The following is a 23,191-nucleotide window of genomic DNA, read 5'->3' on the forward strand; positions in this document are numbered from 1 at the left end:
CAAACTGATATTTTAAAACAGAGGAAAGGAATGATAAAAAAGAAGTGGGAGTTAATAAAAGGCGAAAAAAAAAGGACCAAGTAGAGGTTGTGAAAGAGAACAAGAGGGCGGGAAGGAAAAAGAAAGAGATCCCTTCTAAGTTCTGCTGTGGTAATTAGAGATGAATGTATAGTTGATATTGATCTTCCCTGCAGGACTGAGCCAGCACACTCATTTCTACAACACTCATCCATTATCCCAGCAAGCCAACAGACACACACACGGACACGAACACACGCACACACGCTCCTCAGAGATCACCAGGTGGAACTGAAGCTTTGCCTGAGTGAGCCCTTCTTCTAAACTGGTTGCTAGGATACGCCAGTGTGATGTTGCAGCCAGCAGACAGTTTGCTAAATGATGTAGTCTGCTTCCTCCAACTATATTCCACTCTGGCATGGGGACATGTCATGGTGGTGTAACCTGGGGCACTTTGAGAAGCAGCCAGCTGGACTGAAATGATAGTAAATGTTCAAATATCAGTCATTCACAGGATTCCTTTCTGTATCTTGCAAAAAAACCCCAAACAAACAAAAAAACACATTTTCTCAATGACTTATTTGACTTACTAGGCCTAGATCTACAGAAATCCCCCACTGACCCCCAACCCCCAGTTTATTTTTTTTTTTACTATATGTTCAGAGGCACATGGGCTGCAGCAGACCAGAGTGGAAAACTGTGCTTCAGTACACTGTTTGATGTTTAAACCAACCCTGTTAAATTAAACTTTTTGTTTTAATTTTAAAGCAGACTTTCTCGAATGTTGTTATTTTCTCCTCTGGGAAAGGTAAAGTTTAGTTAACTAGATAATGTATTAGTTTTCATAATACTATTGGGCTCCAAGGTGTGGTGGAGCCTATCCTGTGTGTGTGATAGAGCATGAAGCATGGTACACCCTGGGCAGGTCACCAGTCTATCACAGATTAGAGCCCGGCATTAGAAAAGTCATTAAAGGAAATGCTCTGAAATCTTTGAAACTTTCAGAGCATTTACATTAAATGTGTTCATGTAAATGGGGAGTCTTCTATACATGTGAGTTCCACAGGGTTCAGGCAGTGTAAAACTGTATATATTTTGACTGCTACGCAGATGATACTCAGCTATATCTATCTATGAAGAAGGATGACAAAGCAATTTGTTCAACTATGTGCATGACTCAAAGATATAAAGGCCTGGGTGTTCCATAATTTTCTTCTCTCAAATTCAGACAAAACCAAGTTTTTTTAGCACTGTCACCCAGGAGGCGACAGTGCTAATCACAATACCACTGTGCTGCTCTTAGTTTGCATAATAATATTATGATGATGGTATGGTTATCCCATATTTTTGTAAAAAATCTGCCTCTTCACTTGTATACACATGTAACCCCTCTAAAAGCTGCTTCTTTCAGGCTCAACATTCACTTACTCACTAGACGAAAGCGATGTGGAGGAGGAAGGAACAGCTATTTATTGACTCCCCACTCCCTGCTGTAAAAAACATGACACTCAGCACACAGAGGATGCGTGGACTGATCCCCCTCTCTGATCTCAGCTTAACACAACTTTACCCCACCTGTCTCCTGAGAACAGACTTACTCTGTCTCCTTTTTCCATGCTCAAACCCTTTATTCTCTCTCTACTATACGAGTCTTTCGTTCTCCAAGCTTCTGAATAATTTCCCAGCTATCACCTCCATCCACCCTTTTGTCTCTGACAATGTGCCTGCCTATACTGTAATCATGTCGCTGCAATAGACAGGTGCTGGCTGTGCTTTCTGTTCCCCAATGACAGAAATGAAAGAAAAGGTGAGACCTCTGATTGATCTTTGAGGCCGCCCTCACTTAATTCCCTCACTCTCTTATACCACACTACTAATCTATTTCTGGTCAGAACACAGACTGAATCGACCAGTCTGAGACTATAAGAAAAATTCACTGTTTATATATATATATATATATATATATATATATACTGCATGTTTGCCAGTGTACAGTGGGGCAAAAAAGTATTTAGTCAGCCACCGATTGTGCAAGTTCCCCCACTTAAAATGATGACAGAGGTCAGTAATTTGCACCAGAGGTACACTTCAACTGTGAGAGACAGAATGTGAAAGAAAAAAATCCATGAATCCACATGGTAGGATTTGTAAAGAATTTATTCGTAAATCAGGGTGGAAAATAAGTATTTGGTCACCTCAAACAAGGAAAATCTCTGGCTCTCACAGACCTGTAACGTCCTCTGTAAGAAGCTTTTCTGTCCCCCACTCGTTACCTGTATGAATGGCACCTGTTTGAACTCATCATCTGTATAAAAGACACCTGTCCACAGCCTCAAACAGTCAGACTCCAAACTCCGCCATGGCCAAGACCAAAGAGCTTTCGAAGGACACCAGGAAAAGTATTGTAGACCTGCACCAGACTGGGAAGAGTGAATCTACAATAGGCAAGCAGCTTGGTGTGAAAAAAATCAACTGTGGGAGCAATCATCAGAAAATGGAAGACATACAAGACCACTGATAATCTCCCTCCATCTGGGGCTCCACGCAAGATCTCATCCCGTGGGGTCAAAATGATCATGAGAACGGTGAGCAAAGATCCCAGAACCACACGGGGGGACCTGGTGAATGACCTGCAGAGAGCTGGGACCAAAGTAACAAAGGTCACCATCAGTAACACACTACAACGGCAGGGAATCAAATCCCCCAGTGCCAGACGTGTTCCGCTGCTGAAGCCAGTGCATGTCCAGGCCCGTCTGAAGTTTGCCAGAGAGCACATGGATGATACAGCAGAGGATTGGGAGAATGTCATGTGGTCAGATGAAACCAAAGTAGAACTTTTTGGTATAAACTCAACTCGTCGTGTTTGGAGGAAGAAGAATACTGAGTTGCATCCCAAGAACACCATACCTACTGTGAAGCATGGGGGTGGAAACATCATGCTATGGGGCTGTTTTTCTGCCAAGGGGACAGGACGACTGATCCGTGTTAAGGACAGAATGAATGGGGCCATGTATCGTGAGATTTTGAGCCAAAACCTCCTTCCATCAGTCAGAACTTTGAAGATGAAACGAGGCTGGGTCTTCCAACATGACAATGATCCAAAACACACCGCCCGGGCAACAAAGGAGTGGCTCCGTAAGAGGCATTTGAAAGTCCTGGAGTGGCCTAGCCAGTCTCCAGACCTCAACCCCATAGAAAATCTGTGGCGGGAGTTGAAAGTCCGTGTTGCTCGGCGACAGCCCCAAAACATGACTGCTCTCCAGAAGATCTGCATGGAGGAATGGGCCAAAATACCAGCTACTGTGTGTGCAAACCTGGTAAAGACCTATAGTAAACGTTTGACCTCTGTTATTGCCAACAAAGGTTATGTTACAAAGTATTGAGTTGTATTTTTGTTATTGACCAAATACTTATTTTCCACCCTGATTTATGAATAAATTCTTTACAAATCCTACCATGTGGATTCATGGATTTTTTTCTTTCACATTCTGTCTCTCACAGTTGAAGTGTACCTCTGGTGCAAATTACTGACCTCTGTCATCATTTTAAGTGGGGGAACTTGCACAATCGGTGGCTGACTAAATACTTTTTTGCCCCACTGTATATGCAATCATCTTTCTTTGCTGAACTTTAATCACGCCCCAGCCACTATGAAATCTGAAATCAATCCAACTGATTGCTTGTAAGTGAAATAAAGAAAGATTAGTGACAAAAATGTGTGCACAAGCATAGATGTAATTAAATGCATGCCATGCTTGCTAATTTGTTTAAATAGAGAGGATAAAAAAATTGTTTTAAACAAAATCTCATTAACTCTCTAGCACCTTTAATAATAAAAGCTATAGCTATTATATTTATATAGCTAGTGCTAGTAATATTTGGCAATTAAAGTGTTAAATGGTACCATGCTTTTAACAGAACTAGTACTACAGATATCACGGTTACTGGATTTTGTTTACATGGGGCACAAAAAACGTGTGTGTGTACTACGTTACAAACACCAAAACAAAAGTGCATGCGAGCACATGCTCTGGTATAACATCCAGAGCTCTCTGCTGTGTGAGTTCCCTCCACCTTTCACTGCCACTACATTTTGTCACTTGTAAAAGCTGTAATGACAGCTGTCCCTGTGATCCAGATGTGGGCACACAGAAGCCAGGTGACAGGAAGGAATGCAAACAGCGCATATCTGCGCTGGATTAACAAGGCTGCTTTCCTACAACTGCCAAATGGTGAGCCACAGTTCAAGACGGCAATCGGAAAAGGCTTCCCTACTGTACAGTCAAGTTTTAGATAAGTGTGAGAGTGTTTGTCTCACTCTACAATGTGTCAGGGCAAGTGCAAGATAAATTAAGTGAAAAGACGTGTCCTTTTTTGCATTTTAAGTCCAGTTGGTCAAAATGTGACTCTCTGTTTTTTTGAGCTCTGCTGGTGTTGAATTTCACTTTGGGGTTCTTTAGATGCACTTATGAAATCCCAAACAGTGTCCTGCTTCCTGTGGAGGTCTTTCATGGCTTAAATAAACAACACTGTGCTACACACTGTAATCAACACCTCAGCTGGACATGAGCCTTTCACTCTACTGCATGATGAAAGGTCAGTCCTATCTCAGCTGTATGACTGCTAGGCGTGACCTGCCACACTGAGTCATAATCACCTCCACAGGTAAACCAGTGTGAGTGGCATGTGGTGACATTCGTTCATACACACAGTTTCACATGAACACACCACTGCACACATGGTTTCACACTAAGAAACTAGCTGCAAGCCGTGCTACTACCGGTACTCTAAATCTACAAAGTGGAGATGGATGCATTAAAGGGGAATATTTTGCAATGTAGAATTCCCTGCACAGTCATACTGAAACCTCACTTTGCTCATCCCAGAGGAACACAGCAGGGTTGAGGTCTAAACAGTGCTGCTTTTCTATATACACACACTCTTCACAAACTGTATGTAGGGCACCAAGTGCTCGAGGGGCACACTGACAAGCTAATGGTCATAATTTGTAATAATAATCATGATTATTTAAATTTATGTCCAAGAAGCACAGCTACAGGCACAGCCCCAAGGCAGTGTACTCCTAGTGCAAGTCCCAAGCCTGGATAAATGGGGAGGGTTGTGTCAGGAAGGGCAGCTGGCACAAAATCTATCCCAAATCAAACATGCGGATAATCAATAAGATTTCCCCACTGAATCTGTCGCGGCCTGAGTTAACAATTACTGTCACTGATGGTGTTGGCCAGCAGGGTGCTGGTGGAAATCGTGCTACTATTTGCTTAAGACAAAGGCACGGATGTAGTGAAGGAGGACATGCAGAGGGTTGGTGACAGAAGAAGATGCCAGGGATAGTGTGGAGGGAGAAGATCTGCTGTGGTGACTCCTGAAGGAAGTTTAAATTTATGTGAAAGTACCCTTACATGCATGCACATGCAAGAGAAAATGACAAAAACGTTTTCGATTTCATTTAATCGATAATAAAATGCATGTTGTATGTGAAATGGTCAAAAAACAGGAAAGTACATAGATTTGATGGTGGAATTGAACTCAGGCCCTTCTTGCTGCGCTGCAACAGTGCTAACCACCGTGCCACCGTGCTCTCCAAATAATCACATTTAATTCTTCTATAAGTTATTATGGGTGGCTAAATGATTAGACACGAACTGATAACTCAGTGTTTCTGAAATCCTAAATAACCTCACAAACTGTGATCGTGCAGGATTGCATTAAAATGCCGAAGCCAACCCTGCACTGAGGAACTGTGACTGTACAGGCCACCTGCTGAGAACCTGCTGTTTTGTTTCTTAAACCAACAGACAAAAACACAAAACAAAGAAAAAAAGACTTGACATAATCTGCATGACAGAAAACATTTTTACTCTCCTTTTATCTGGCTTTCAAATTCTTTTACCAACTGTTTACAGTATTGTACTCAAACAACAATTTCATGTTTCACTGAATCTCATAGCTCATCTTTACACAGGAGTGTCATCAGAAATGATTTGTATACAATATACTTTAATGGCAATAGATTATAACAACATACAGCATGGATAAGAAGTCACGAGACATGAAATATTGTGAAATTATGTACTTAAAGTTACGTTGTTAATTCTCTGTAAACTCTAGGATGCATATCCCCTCTTAATTTGTGTCAATAACAATTGGTATAGCTTTGAAAGCAAAATATTTTACCAGTTCCAGTTGTTTTTTCTCAAACAGCTTTATATTTGGCTGGTATTTTTAGCTGGTGACATGTCTTGACTGCAAGCAGTTCTGATTAGCACTGTGACTCTTTAAAGCCATTGTGGGTGGTGCTGTGAAATGTATTTTGTGTGCCTTGCTGAAATAAACAAATACTTCCTAGAAAAAGATGTTCTCTAGATGACAACACATGATGCTACAGACCAGTATAAACCATTCAGCTTTCATGGTGCAGTCACAATTGTGCCAGTTATCTCTGCATTGACACCTGTAACAAGCTAAACTGTCCTTTTAATCTTTATAGAGTCCATCATTTCCCCCCAAAAAACATTTATTTTTATTACTCAGCCCACGGTACAGTTTTTCACGTCAGCCCAGGATGATCATCTTAAATCACCTCAGGTCTGCCAGAGGAGACAGAAAATCTGGATCTTCTCTATTTATGCTTTGTTGCATTTAGTTTATATTTCATGCATGGCATAACAAACTCTGGTAACTGACAATGATGTTCAGAAATGTTCCTGAGCCCAGGCAGCGATTACCACAACACAATCATGCCCCAGTACTGGCTTATTAGGGTCTCTGAATACCGGCTTACAGAAATGTCTTCTATTCTCTGAATCTTTTAATTAATTCTAGGTTGCAGTATTTTTGCATTCTCACTTTTCTACCTTTGACCTTCACAACTATGAGCTGCTTTTGGCCACAGGATTACTGATCAGAATAACTCACTGAAGTAAAGAATTCTATGGATATACTGTCACTACGTGAGGAATGGCACAGCTGGTTAAAGGTGGAGGGCACGTCTAAAAAAGAAGCAACATCTAAACCAGGGGTCGGCAACCTTTTTGATGACGAGTGCCGTCTAAAATTTCCTCAGAAGTCAATGTGCCATATGATTGCATTAGCAATAAATTTAATAACGCTCTACATGAACAGTTACACACTATATAGAACAACTTGACAGAATTATATTTGTTCGCAGATGTTGGCAGCTATCAGTGAATAGTTATCAGCTATTTCGAAACAAAAAACAACAGAAAACAGACAATGCAAATGCTATTTATGGTCTCCTCACAACAAAGAAAACAAACGCTGTTGTGACAGTGATGTACACTGTCTTGTTGGTATATGTATGATTTCTATACATTTTCCATCGGATAGAAACTTTGGTTGTAAGATTCAGATAATTATTTAATAAAAGTGAGACATTTTAAATGAGAATAAGAAAGAAAAGTATTTCTTTGTGCCCCCCTCTCCCTGTTAATGCCCTACCTGCCCCCCTGGCAAAACTTTTCTAGACCCGCCCCTGCACAGTTACCAGCTGTCAGCTACTTAGAAAAGGATCCTGGTGTTATTTGTCTCTCAGAAACAGTTCATAACTTCCCTTCAACTCATTCATGTCACCTAAAGGGTAAACCTGTTTCTCCATCACAGCTCTGATGATTCAGTAAGGACATCTCCTGGTTTCATCTTCATGTTTCCCTCTCACCAGATAACCAAATCGATATCTTGACCAGCAGCTTTTACAGCTGTGGCTCCAGCAAACATCATCTGATACTAGAAATTAATATTAAATAAATTCTAACAACAGTTGATCAAGCTTAAAGATGCTGCTGTTGTTTAGCGCGACATCCGCTGGTTTCCTCTTCCGGGCGCAAAGTGGGCGATAAACAAACAAGAGAGACGATCAGCTGATCATTGATTAGTTTCATGATTGTAGTAGCAACAGGTGAGAGAGGGGGAGAGAATGAGAGAAGAAGAGGCAGCTGACAGCGTAAAGATGCAGAATAACTCCAGCTTTGTGTCTTTTTCCATTCTAGCTGAAGTACAGGACAAACTGTGTTCCTTTTCTCTGAATGCGGGACGATTCCATTTTTTTATGGAACAGTTGGCAACTCTACTAACTAACCTTATGAATAATATAAAGTTCACTATCAGTAACATCATAGCACCCACCCAGCTGTATAGAAACATGCTAGCTAGCACGCAGTATGAGTTATTGTAACTCAAAACAATAAACAAACAAAAACCATCGGCCCATAAAAACGAAAAATCACATCGGCCCACTAGGCAGATGCCCAGTATGCCCGATGGCCAGTCCAGCTATGGTCGTGCCATCAGTTAACCCTTCCAACCCAGGGTTGCCGACCCCTGATCTAAACAGTGTTTCAGCTACTGTATATGCAAAACCCCAGATTTTACCATTTGATAGATTTAAAAATTCACAGACTAACTATTAAATACGCTCAGGTGGAGTGTACAGTACTCTACATACAATATTTTAAAGTCTCGTAGGGATTCAAAGCATCTTGCCACAGTAGACTGTGCAGCTCCTCGCCAGCCTTTTAATGAAAAATTCTTTAAAGAAACACAATACAAATTAAGCATGAAGTGAGACCAAAAAAGGAGAAAAGCATAACAGAACCCGAGAATGAAACAAAGGCAAATTAAGTGGCAGGCAGAGGCTTGCATTTAGCAGTGACAAAGAGAGATGAGAGCCAGACATACGCAAGCTGACAAAGAGGAAAAGCCATGTTTCAACAGACGCCTAGTTATTCATGACTGTCCAAGAAGTCTGTGGTGAAGTCTTACAGTATTGTTCTGTCTCTTGCTCGTGATATGACTGTGTTTTGCCCTCCGTTAAGACAGTCACGACTCCTGGTTTAAAAATAGCATCAGTGAGGATGCAGAGCTATTTATACGCTTCACACACCCTTCCTGCTGGCTTCAGTGCACCCCTGTTCGAGTGTGTTTCTGGCAAGTGATTGAGCTCATTTTAGTTCATGATTTGTGTCATTCTAATGCTTTGAGCTGAGTCATTCATTTAGTTTCTCTGCCTCTCATTGTCTTTGTTCCTCGTTATACCAACCACCCCCTCCTCACACACACACGAACCACTGAGAGTCGCTTTCATGAATCAGTGAATGGCAGATGATGAGGAAATGAGTAGATTTTTAAAAACACACACACAAACATGTTTCCCAGGTAACGGGGTGCTGCGTCAAACTCTTGTATTTGCCCACAGAAGCAGACAAAGGATGCAGCTGTTCTGAGAGAGGCTGATGGCTTTCTGCCACTGATGCACTCACACTGATTCAGACAGAAACGCCGCAGAAGATTTGCCAAAGCCAAAGTACACCTTGATTTCCATGAAATGGTATGATGGCATTATTAAATATTGCATTTGTTGCTGAATTTATTTGGAGTGTTGCAGTAATAATTCTTTTTAAGTATGCTATAAAGTGATCTGTAACTCACTCTTACTTTCAAAGTCTCCATGTATTAACTCTGGTTGTTGGGCCAACATAAATTAATGCAGTCAAATATCTAAAAGAGTCACATTAAAAATGATGGTCTGCATATGTCTGCTGTCACATGCCACAGCTGCATAATAGCATAGGGACACAGACAGAAATATCATGAGACAGAGTGAATACACTTTGCCTGGTAGAAGCTTGTTTCACAGTCGATAACAGTTACATTTAAACTGTTCTAACTAGGAGCTTTCTGATGAAACACAAGCTATTGTAATTTTTTTTTCACCATCCTGTTGCTGCTCCCTGCTGTTCACTTTATGAGCTGTGCTCCTTTATTCTGTTTCCTCTGTGAATCTTAGGCATTAAGAGAAGCACATTCTGATCACCAGTGTTCGGAGGTACTAGAGTGTGAGACAAAAACTTCAAGTGACTTGCAGTTTCAATAGTCCAGCTTTAATTGCATCAAATGTGAAGACTTGATCTAAATAGACTTAAGTGTATTTACGCTTCCTGGCCACTTTATTTGGTGCATTGATGAAACCGCATGCAATCCAATACAAAAAAGGGAATGGGTGTAGTGATTTACGTAAACATGCAAAAATACATGGAAATACAGTATAAAAGCTTGTACAATTCTAATGACCTTGAAAGTCAATATTTGGTATGATCACCTTTATTCTTCAACATGAACCTGTACGTTCTTAGGCAGGTTTTCCTATAATTTCTTTAAGTAGTCATCGGGAATAGTTCTCCAGGCTTTTTGAGGAACACTGAAAGCTCTTCTTTGGATGCTGGCTGCCTTTTGTTCTCCATTCACCATGCCAAGATGTGCCAAATTTTCAGCTAACAGCTCTTTGGGAATCACTTTGTTAGTGCAAAAAATACTATTTTATGCCTGTCAAACACTGTTATTGTTGGCATTTCTCAAAGATTCAGCTAAAGCAATGGAAAATGTTTGCAACAGGCTGCTTGTAACAAATTATCTAAATATTTAAAACTGATTCTTTACTAAATTGCTTGTTATCTGTCAACACAACACTTGTTCATTCTGGTTCAATCTTGAGATAAGTGCCTTTTTTTAAGCTCATTGTTAATTGGCGTAACAAAATGGTCTAAAAATGGTCGGGTACAAGGACTGGACTGAAAATGCGTGAAAAGGCAGCAAATGTCCAAAAAAAAACCCCCCAAAACATTGCAAGCCTGGAGAACTATTCCTCAAGGATTTTTTTTAAATTTAGCTCCTTTGAAGCTAAATATCAATAAAACGAAATGAAAACAAAAGTACAATTATCACATTGAAAAAGCTGAATAAAGTGGTCAGTGAGTGTACATTGTATTGTATTGTACCAGAATGCATCAATGTAACTCCACTTGTAATATGGCCACTGGAACAGCTCCCATAGCCCCGACTGAAGATCCAACTGTTCTTCATTAAGCATCACTGATATGTTACACTGATAACATTACTGAAAGCCTAAATAAATGTTATGTGATGTGAAATAGGAACTGGCTGAGTCAGGATATGACTATATCTCAGCCTTCATAGCAATGTGTATGAGTGCGAGTGTGTCCGTGCATTAAACAAAGTGTGTGAAGGTGAATGAGAGCATTCCAATAAGCAGAGTGCAGCTGTTATTAGATTTGGATCCCTGCAGTCTTTATTAAACCTCAGTACAGTTCTCTGTAATAGAGAGTGAGAGCAGAGTTGCATCTTTATGAAACAAGAGGACACAACCAGAGACATGCTAACACATGTGCACGCACACACATACACTCACAAACACACACACTCAAGAGCAAAGAGGACCATGTACTTTGTATAGAAATGCAACAGGGACATAGTTATTGCCTGCAATATGTGAGACGGGGACTGCATGAAGGGAGGACACTTGGAACGATGAAGATTAAGTAGCTTTTCTAAAAACTCAGAGGAAAAAATGTAAGAAATGATTGGGGAAGAAAATTATGGACACTGAAAAAGATGAAGGTGGACACAGAAAGGAATAGAGGTGGCAAGCAATTAAGAAGGAGGTGCGCAAAAGGGCAAGTGGACCCCAGAGTAGATACAAGACAGAATGGAGTACAGGGCCAATAAATAACAAGGAAGAGGAATGGTCACACTGCTAAGAGTCAAATATGTGCTGTGCCCTGTTCATCCTCACAGGACTTCTTTTGCTTAGAAGAGGGTGAGAGAGTGGTGCAGCCTCCAGCTCATGAGTATTCCACTGAGAGTGAAAGAGAGAGAGGTGGGAATGGAGAGGGAGAGAAACTGAAAGAAATAAAGACTTGACAAGTTTAAGAAAAAATATAAAGAAACATGGACAGAAGGGGGATGCTTTTTGTGAATGACAGGAGAAGGAGTGGAGCAAAGGAAGAAAGCTGGAGAAAAGGTAACAGGGTGGGAGTGTCGTAAATTATAGTGGGAGGAGGAACAGGAAGAGAGGAGTGAGGAAAACTCCAAGGCTGACTCAGAGGGATCCCTTCTCACTTCTCATCTTATCTCAACTCCTCCCTCCCTACCTTCCTCACAGGCTTGAAGGGAAGCTACATCACATTCTTATTCTTTCATGTTCATTTGCTTTTTATTCATTCTTTCACTCCTTCTGTATCAACCCTCAGGTGGAGATTAAAATAGAAGGAACAGCTTCCTTAATATTTACCGTCTTTCTTGGGTTCTATTTTTCCCTTCCTCCAGGGCAAAGCCACATAAAATTCCAGCTTAGATTTTAAAGGAATGAAGGAAAAATATATTAAATAAAATACTGTTTGTCATTAAATAAAAGGAAGTCTAAAATGAAAACAGAGACACACATTGATACTGAAGAAAAAAAACATATCTGGATCACTTGACATACTGATGAGCAGGACCAGAATATAGCAGCGATTGATTAGCTGCAGACTAGCTATCGATTGCCTGTTGATTTTTAAATAGATCAACGATGGATTGTTTGCTGCTGAGTCTTCAATCACATAGCTATTCGTTTGACCGACTAGTCACTGACCAGTTTCACATGAATGATAGTGTTCAATTGTGATAAATAAATTGCTGCACCCATGCACACAATTCATTACATGCCAAAAAAATGCTCAGTGCTGACTAAAACTGCACGTGATTCAGGCTGGCTAGTGAACATGAGGTTGAATTTAAGGCCATTAGTAATAACAATAACCTTGAAGGACCATAACAGTAGGATATTGCTGCCACGACGACAAAGAAAATTGCCAGTATCATCATCTATCGATAAAAAACGAATAAAACCATATGCCATTCATTGCGACAGCGCTAATGCTTTGGGATGGTACCACTGTGGGTTTCCTGTGTCAGTAGGAGGTATTTGGTCTCCAGCAACACTTAGGTGGGTGGTATGCATCAATAACATCCAACTAACTGCCAAAATCCAAGGTTTCCCAGCAGAACATCAATGTTATTCGCTTCACCTGTCTGTGGGTTTAGTGCTGTGGTTGTTTAGTATACATTTATGCTATGACTAAAGTCTAATTGCTAGTTTAATGCCTTAAATATAGTTAATTCTTGCAAAATTGTTTTAAGTTTCAGGGTAACTGCATGCATTAGAAAACAGAGCTGATCAAGAAGAGGTCAAGACACAGGGCTTTTTGAAATTTGCTAAAAGCCACCCTAGCTGACACCAGCAGGTTAGGACATGACCTTTATATGCACATTTCCATGCTCGCGACTGCTAAGTAGGTTGATAATTTACAGAACAGGAAACGCCTGTTCGTAACAAACATCCGCAGTCTGTTCAACTTAAACTGTGTGCCACACTGTACATGATAGAGTGATTGTTAGTCAGAAGCATAACAATGTTTCTGTTGAATATGTATCTGCATCAGTCAATGGCTCCTGTTTATGCAGCAGTGTTCCTGCTCATGTTTATTCATACGCTGATTAACTCTGCAACTGCTGTTTCTGCTGTGTCTCTAATTAGCATTTTGTATCAGGCTACATCTCACTAAGTTAGATGTATGTTAGGCAAGCATGGGTTTTAATTTCAGTTAGAGGGCAAGTGTGGGACGATCCTGTCAGCCAGGGTGCACCATATGGGGATATTTGGAAAACAAACAAACTAACCGGAAAATAAATAAATAAATAAATAAAAAGGATGAGAGTGGAATATGAGGACAGGTGGTGTGTTCAGCAGGGAGCAGGTAGGTGCGTGGGCAGGACTTTGCACCCTACTGCTACTCTGATTGGACAGCAATGTCCTTGCCTCAGGCTTGTGACCCTGTCCAGTATCAATAGCGCAGATGCACAGCTTGGAACATTATGAATGACCAACAAGTGAAATCTGTTAATACACTGACTAGCTTCAGGTCCATTTTGTGATAACATTAATTGCTCCTGAGAGACACTGGGCACAGACTCCAAGTCCCTTATCCCTCAAACACTTTTGCAATATTTTATTAAATATCTGTATGATCTCTCAGGCTCTCCTTGTAGAATCACGCAAGCAAATATTTTTAAGTTTCACTCTGTTAAGTAGATCAACATTTTATTAAATAAAAGGTGTAACTTGCTGGTAGAAATTGCCTTTAATCAGAGATCATTTCTCTAAGCACATTTAGTGAAAATGCTTTTTTGTAACAGCTCACAAATATGGAAAAAATACCAAATAGAAAAAAGTGTTTCATCATAGTTTATCTTTGTATAAATGTTTACTTCACTTCTGTCTTTTCAGTTTCTATCTGAGAGTAAAATCCTTGGTAAACAGAGGTCATGTGACTCTGGTTTCTCTTGATGTTGTAGTTAATCTTTAATTATTTAAGGCAGGGGATCTCAAACTTTTAGCACGAGGAAAAAAACTAATTGACACTGACTAATTAAATGCATCTACCATTTGCAATGATAGATGCATTTGGAATTAACTTTCAAAACACTTGTCACGTGAAGCGTCCCAGTCATAAGAGAATTTGTTGCTCTTTGGTTGCCAAACACGATCCTCAGATTAGCTTCAGGTAATCAAGATAATCACTTCTTAATACTGTAGAATAATTGTTTAAAGCCTGCTCTCTTAGCTATGGTCTCCTTGTTGTTACTTTGAATCTCACTGACGTAAAGAAGCAAGCGTCACCATAATGTGACAATGGACATATTTTTACAGGGTGCTATGCAGGTATGCAAGAAGAATAAAAACAGAAAAAGAAAAAAGATGCGGAGAGATCGAGACAGAGAGGGAGAGACATTTTGCCCATATGTGCCTCGGATATTAGGACAGCTGGCTGCTGAATACTTGAAGGATGCTGTTTATCTAACTTGTGGGAGGCAATTACTTACACTATGCTGCACAGAGGCAATCGCGCGCGCGCACACACACACACACACACACACACACACACACACACACACACACACACTAACGTGAAATACATGTGTACACCATGCACACTTTGTGATGAAAACAACGGAGAAATGCTCACACTTGCTAATGCATAAGAAGATGTGCATACATGCATGCACGCACACGCACGCACGCACGCACACACACACACCCACCCAGGCAGGCTCAGTCACACACACAAAACATAAGCACACAGAGGGTTCACTTAATGCCACTACCAGACTGAGAAGAAGGATAATTAATTCACCCTCAGCTCACTGTTGGAAGCTAACAATGATATTTAGTCTAAATTCAACACTTAGCAAAGAGGCTTTTATCCAACTTGATTTGCAGACAAGACAATGGAGGAATCTGACTATAAAGCTTAAAAATTAAAAATGAAATGCATGTAAAAGAATATTGGTTTTTGGAACCAAATCAGATTTTTCAGAAACTAGCTAAAGCCACTATTTCATCATTTTTATTTTTGTCTTAAATGACCTGCCAGAGCTGTAAAGTGCACTTAGCACCAGTTGCTTGGTAACTGACAGATCCATATGCATTTTAGTGTTAATACAGGCAAGCTGTGTTATTTAAAAACATAATGCACTGTTAAATGTTTCATTTGTAATACGCTGTTTCTTGGCCCTGACAAAAACGCATGTACACAATAACGCATTGATAGCTATTGTTGGAAAGCAATAAGTACAACAGCAGCGTGCCTTCAGAACATGGGTTCAACTGGAAATTTTTGCAGTTCAATGGCCTTGTTAAGCATGCGTGCTTTAGATAAAGGCTAAGCTACTGTGTGTGTTCCCAAAGAGTAACAGATGCCTTCTGAGGTAGTGTAAAAGTAGACACGGGGTAATCCATTAAACCCCAGTATATGGGTGTGTATTTTTGTATTTTTGCCCCAATAGCTGGTCCAGGTATCCTCCATTGCCCACAGCAGTGTTAATATTCTGCACACATTGGGTGCAGCCAAACCCCATTAATCATGTTTGTGAATGTCTAATCTCAACATTACTTGCACTGGTTTCATTTTCATGGCTGTCTGCAAGATTTATAATGGCGTTTGGAGAAGGTGTATGTGGTGTGTGTGCACACAGGTGCGCGTGTGTGTGTGCAAGAGATGTAATACACTGTTACGGAAGCATGCTCTTAAGTGTGTCACCTTGTTGAGGAGAAGAATGTCCTGAACGTTCGGTTAATGCTCCCTGTGGAGGTAGGATGGTAGGGAGACAGCACGATGACACACACACATCCATTACTTTAAATGTGTGTTCTACGTGAAATGAGTTTAAGCAAGTCTATATAATGTGTGTGTTTATACTGGTGTGTGCATGTGTGGGTGTGTGTGTGCATGTGTGTGAGGATACATGCTTGGCAAAATGCTTGACCTGGTTGTGTCCTCATTTGTTACCATAGTGACTATAAGTGGCCTTCAAGAGATGTCCATCCAGATGATAAGATCAGATTACATCAATGGAGGGAAAGAGCAGAAACAAACACTGGGGTGAGCGAGGGAATGAGTTTAAACAGGGATGCGAGAGGGTCTTAGGAGCCTTTAAAGTAATGTAGGGATCAACACACGCAGGCTGACTACAATACTTGATTGTCTTGTAAAGATTAATTTCCTTGAACCACCATTACGGGCCTGGGCACAGAGATGCACAATCAAAAACACACCTTCAAATACAACATGATACCAGTACCAGTCAGAGAGTGACAAAAGATGAACAGTACTCATTACCTAACACTAACAGTCTGCTTGGAGACCTGGATGTGGATGACCCTGCTAAATGCAGGACAGAGGGACTGCTTGTCTAGAACAAGGCTGTCTAGAGACATTGACTGCAGACAACAGACTAAAAGACTGACAAGCACATAGTGAAGAACGGGAACTTTTCCAAGCAAAGAGAAACTGGTTATGATAAAGTACATGATAATGTGACTACAGTGTTGTTTAGTTCAGTCACTGAAACTGACTCATCTACTGATGAAGGATGAAAAAGTGGAATGACTTTAAATTTTCACATTATTACAATATTGGACATTCTTTTATAATTAGACAACACCACAAATCAACACTGCAATATTAGATTTAAAGAAAAGCCTGAAGATCCCCACTCACTGAGGAAAACAGATACAGAATACAGTCCTCCAGCAGTCAAACTATTTGTTTTTCATGAAATAATGGCACACAATTTTGTCTTGTTAATGGTTTAGCTGTTCAAGCACTTTGTCATCCTTCTTTCAAACAATAATATATCATTTTACCTTCATGTTCATCATATTCATCATCATTGTCAAGAGAGTAATCATCAGCATCCTCACAGCATGGACTGTCTGCTATAAACCACCACAGAAATCAATAAAGAGCTGATAAACGTGTAACTTTAGAACTTTAAATGGCACAAGCAAATGCACAAACAATAACAGCTAACTTGTATGGTTTATCCTAACAAGCACAACACAAATTGTAAAATTTTTGTTGCGTTTTAATTTGCAAACTGTCTGAAAAAAAAAAATTAAAAAAGTAATTAAGGATGACTCTTCACTTTTTGCTGCAAGCCCTCTTCAACTGCCAAATGAAGCTGTTTAAATAGTTTGCTTTTATTCGATTTTTTAATTTATTTCAAAGAATTTCCAATTAATATCTTGCAGCAAAAAACCCCCCCAATAATAATTAACTGTGGATACATATAAGAGACATCATATGGTTCCTACTTGAACTATGGGTTCTACGTTTAACTACAGGCTATGGGATGTGTTGCAATACAGATCTGTTGTATTTACCATCTGAATCCAGATAATCATTGTTCACTAAAAGTGACAGGACACAAGAAATGGATACACTGTTGATACTATTCTCAGTTTTTTTTGGATTAGATGCATTATATTGTAACAGAAAATGAGAAAATTATAGACATAATGGAATGGGAATACTACATGCTACATTCTACTGTGTAGAACAACACTATGAGTCTAATCAGTAAAGATCTTCAATTATCACATGATGTTTTAAACTCTTTCTTGTACAACATACAACAATCTATGCCTCAACAGGCTGCCAGTCTTACAGGTGAGCTAATGAAAGTTACATGTGTAAGCTTGTGCTCGCTCATGTAACCATGGACTCTAGCCAGAGACTTACTCACACAGAAACACACAAACACAGAAATCATTTAGTAAGATTTACCCAGTCTGATCTCATCATAGGGATGCTCCTCTGGTATAGCAGGTGATTAGCAAGGATGTGTGGACATTAACAGGAGGACAGAGATTTGCTTTGGTTGGATATTGGGGGCGGGAGCTAATTATCTAAACACAAATGAATCATCTTCATGTTAGAGGTCCAACGAAGTAGCTTATTCAGCTTTGGGAAACAAATAATACTGATGATTTTTGCTTGGCATGCATGCAAATTCATGTAAGCACACATAGAGAAACTACTCTTGCATCCCTAAATGTGTTTTTGATCTGTCATGATAATTAGACAAGAAAAGATAAAGAAAAAAGATCCTCCTATGTTCCACGATCTCTTTTACTTGTTTTACGTCTTCCTATCTCCCACTGTTAAAGAGCCCTACTACTATTAGCAGCTCATTCATTTATGAATGCAGATTAGATGAGATCCATTATGTATCAAACCAAAGGTCATACATCCCTAAAGAAAACGGCTTCTCAAGCTGAGCCTCCCTTTGTGCCAAGAGAGCTGGTCATTCTTTTTAAGATTGTAAAAACACTAAACAGATTTTTCTTTCTATTTTTTTTTACTAAACAGGGTTTTTCCAGGCTCAGAATGGGCATTGTGGGGTGGCACGATAGTAGAGTGCAGACTTACTCTGTGTTACTTTATTTGATAAAAAGCTTTTTGAATTTTCTGACCATCTGATAAATAAAAAAGTGAATTACACTTAATTACATGAAACCTTGATTAACAAGATAAGTGTTCTATACACAAAAGAAAGAAATCACAAAAAACAAAACTCATTAAACCTGAACGGCCAGGACCTTAAGCCTTTCAATAACCAGCTGACATCAGTGACATATTTCTCATTTTATATCCTGAGACTACATAAAGGCAGTAAACGCAACATAGTTATGGTTATGATGGTCACTGTTGCATAAGGGAGCCAGATGGTTAACTTGGCCGGGCCGGGGTGCTGGCAGCTATGCAACGATAAGCTCGTTTCCTGCATGGCTAACATGAAATAACGACAAAGCAGTGGGTTTTCACATTAGTGGCAGGGTTATGGATTTGGTTTCACAGACAGAAAAGCTAGTGACAGCAGATCCATTCAGTGGATGGAAGCATACTAGGCTGCTGTTGAGTCATCACATTCACAATAACATTTGTGTCAACCTCAGTATGCATCACTGTTTCATAAAATGCTGTATCACTTGGTTTTCTACAGGAAAAACAGCACTCTGATAGCTTTAAACAACAGCAGTATTTCCACAAAACAGACATGATACTATGAAAAGGAGGCGTCAAAACACACAGGAGGAGGTCTGCTGAAAAAAAAGTTTGTCAGGGAAGACAGAAGACAGAAAACATTTTGGTGAATACTTCTGTATGTGTAAGGACAGTGAAGGCATCGTGGCACTAGGTTTAGAGTAGTGTTTGAGTGACACGCTACTGAATGTTTTTAAGAAAGGAATAAGAGGGAAAAGGTATGGTGTGTGTATGTGTGTGTGTTTGTGCATGTCGATCATGTGTGGGGACATTTGTGTGCTTTGGTTGTTTGCACAAAATCCAAATTGAAATGCCAAATTGACCCTTAATCTGTACTTCCTGTGCCTCTGTAGATCTGAGAGCAACATAAGAGGTCTCCGCATGAGTGTTGCCCTACTCTCTCTGGTCTTTCTAAGGACATGAGGGAACTGTTTCCATTAAGCTAATGTGGGTTTGATCCATGGTGATGTATGTGAAGTGGCAGGATGTAGGGATGTGGGGTCAATGCGGTGCTGGGTGTCTGTGGACAGGCGATAAGAGAAGGGAGAAAAGCAGTTGTGTGTTCAGGGAGAAGCACTCTAAGAGAGGAGGAAGAACACAATATATGTATGCAAACCAGCAACCAATAGCACACAGGACCTGTTTGAATTTGCATGCCCTCTCCTTGAAGTAATCACAAATTTGTACTGAGATTGTACACACATCACAAGTGGATTCAAACAGGGCCAAGAGCTACTTGCTTCACTGTAGGTGTTGGGTTGACACACTGTGGTGTGCGGGAGAGGTACAGGGTGAGAAGAATATTATTGCGTTTACCTTCTACGTCATTACAGTCATAGTCTTGAGTGAAGCATAAATGGAGACAAAAGCACACACAAACACATGAAAGGAAAACCACTGCACCTCTGTGTAAAGCAGAAAACAGCACATTTAAGAGGTTAATGAAATGATAAATCAAATGTCAAACTCAAACATCAGCGAAATGACTCCCAGACAAAGATTACATAACTGCTATGCAACAAAAAATCGTAGTGAAGTAATGGTTTGGTCTGCTTCTGAGAAGTATGAGAGCATAGGAATGTTTGATTTTTCTTACACTGCAAGAAACCCAACTTTGATACTCATGCAAGCCACATGTAGTTCTGGACTTTGCAGCACATCGTAAACATTGGTGATGATGGAAAGTTACTGTCATGCTATGAAATACAACATGTTAACAACAGTAGTGTTATTACTACCTACTTTAGTAGGTTTAGGGAGCTAGTCAAACATGTAGTAGCCATCCTACCTTTGACCCGTTCTCCACGGTTGAGTTGGATCTCTCCTTCCCCCTGTGGCGTGTAGGGCTTGACCACAATGAAGGTACGTCCTGGGACGGCACTGTAGAGTTTCCGTTTGGGCCCGCGGGAGCCTGACAGTGCTGGAGGCGTGTGATGAGGTGGGCTTGGGTCTCTCTGCACAGAGCCAGGGCTGTAAACAAATACATATGTCACTGTGGTGATTCCAGGGAGCTGGTAACTGAAGCCTGTGGTCACCGACATGTTCGTCAGCGGGACAGAAACCTGGTGACACCCCCTGGTTGTTATGGTGGCCAGGGAGGGATTCATAAACAAGTTCCAGCACCTGCCAATGAAGGGTCAATAGTCAGTGTTCCATGGGAGAGTCATCAGTGGAGAGCACACCCCTCACAGCCACTACCTCACCTTTCCCTTCTTCTTATTCCCTCTCTTCCCTCCTTAATAGCAATAGACAGTATCCTCCTTGCTCTCTTTTACCTCCTCCTTCTATCTCTCCCCTCTCCCTCGCATCCTAATCGAGGTAGAAGCAGAAACATAACGGTTAGAGGAACTGCACTGCTTCCTTTTCTGTGTGGTTCTGCCAGATCCGTCTGGAAGCCCCCTCCCCTTAGTCCAACACATCCTGAGTTGGGTGTCCAGCAGAAGTCCCCTACAGAAAGGGACAGAAATCCCCCATACGTCCCCAATTCCAGATGCTCCAGGCTGGGTTACAGATCTTGCCTCGTCCTTGAGTCCTGGTTGTCCTGCTGTGGAGGAGAGAGGCTGGGTTTGCTCCCCAACTCCCGTTCCCTCTCCCGGGAGTCCCGCCGCGTCTGCCTCTCCTCTCCCCTCCACCCCTCACACATACACGCTCTCTCACACACGCTCGCACACACTCTGGCAATGCTGCTGCTACTGCTGCTGCTGCTTTGCTCCGTGGCTCCCCTCCCCTTTGACGGCTCGCTCACATTCACACACCACAAGCCCTCTATGTGCATTCTAGCTGTGTGCATAGGCACATACACAGACAGCCCCCTCTGCTCCCGCTAACACTGCACCTTCACTAGCACGGCACATGCCGCCACCAGCATGTTGCTAACACGTCGCTTACAGACATACACACTCGTCCCAGAGCACGATTGATCTCCTGCCTGTCTGCCTGCGAACGTGCACGCACCATGGCTCCCTGAGGCAGGCAGTGATAGTATGTGTATGTGTGTGTGTGTGTGCTTGTGTGCAGTGGGGTGGGGGTCAAAAAGCTCCAGCCGATTTGGTTTAATTGTCGCTCCTCCCTCTTTTCCCTCGTCTCAAATCCTTTCCCTCTCTCTCCCATTCTCTCGCCTTCATTTCACCCTGTTATCCCTTTTCTCCTCAACATTTCTCTCTGCTGCGTCTTCGTTCTCTCTCTTTCCTTTTCCATCTTTGCTCTCTCTCTCTCTGGCGGTGAATTCTAATACAGCAGCAGCAGAGCTCCGCCTAGTCTTCATTCATCACTTCTTTGCCACCGCTCTGTAAGTTGCATTCAGCGTCACTCTGCCTCTTGTCTGATCAGAGCTTCACCATAGGTCAAAAAACAAAAAGCAATACATCTATAGTAATCACAAATAGGAGATTAATAAAAATCAAATGCTTAAAATGGCATTTCACCAATCTGAGATGTTCTTGTTTCTGTTTCACATATAGACAGGAGACTGTATTTTTACTGTAACAAGTGGTTTTCTTATGCCCTGAACTTGGACCTTGATGCTACTCTCTGCAACGTTTACTTAAAAGACAAGAAATCTCTAAACCTCTTCATCACTTTCACTCTCTTTCACTCTTTTGCCATTTCTCCCTCAGCATATTGTATCAGTCACTTTAAAGCCTTCATTCGATCCTTCACCAACCTCATGTGCCCTTTCCTCTTATTTCTAAATCCTTCGGTCTACTCTTTCCCTGATTTCAAGCATTATTTGTCTCTTTCTCGCCCACACTCTCTATTGCTTTTCTTGCTCTCCTCATCTGACCCAGCCTCTCTTTCTCTGCTTCCCTCTCTATCGAAACAACAGCTCGCTGACGGCTTTCCAATTACCGCCGGGACTGAGGCCCAGAATGGCTGCCGCATTTTAATGTCAGAGCCCGAGCACTGAACAAGCAAGGAGTTGAGGCTATGTCAGAATGACACAGATGTGGAAAAAAACCCCTTAAAGGACCATTTCATCCATTTCAATAACTCATATATACCTCCTCCCATCCACTACACTTACTGTGAGGTTGTGTACACAGCCTAACCTTTGCTGGTCCTTGCAATTAAGCTGACCGGACCTGGGTGACACATATTATCTACTGTATGTGTCAGACAGAAGGGAGATGTTGGAGCTGTTTTTGCCCTCTCCTTGCCTGTAATAAATTGCTTTAGTTGCCAAGGATGAGGTTTAAACGGCACTTAGAAAAATTCAGATAAAAATCTTAATGATCATAAACCTGAAAGAAAAAAAGCAAAAAAAGCAAAAGCAAAGTGGATGAGCTAAGTCAAGCAGACAACTACAGCTGAACTGCACACATAAGACTCACTTTGTGTCACTTTTCCTCACCTAATTTATCAAACACGCCCTCTAAATTTAGTGGTCTAATTAAGCTGCAAAGTTCCCATGT

At 41.0% G+C, this 23,191-nt stretch overlaps 1 protein-coding gene across 1 annotated transcript in view; it reads right to left on the bottom strand.

Annotated features, from left to right (window-relative positions):
• The window catches only part of shank3a (SH3 and multiple ankyrin repeat domains 3a), a 214,676-nt gene that overhangs the window by 48,491 nt on the left and 142,994 nt on the right, over window positions 1-23,191 (bottom strand). The window contains exons 13-14 of the mRNA XM_080304780.1: window positions 20,569-20,750; window positions 20,097-20,120 (exon numbers count right to left, since the gene is read on the bottom strand). Coding sequence (XP_080160906.1) covers window positions 20,097-20,120; window positions 20,569-20,750 — 206 coding nt within the window. The remainder of the gene's footprint in view (window positions 1-20,096; window positions 20,121-20,568; window positions 20,751-23,191) is intronic.

This window comes from Astatotilapia calliptera, chromosome 7, assembly GCF_964374335.1.
Source record: "Astatotilapia calliptera chromosome 7, fAstCal68.1, whole genome shotgun sequence".
Classification (NCBI taxonomy): Eukaryota; Metazoa; Chordata; class Actinopteri; order Cichliformes; family Cichlidae; genus Astatotilapia; species Astatotilapia calliptera.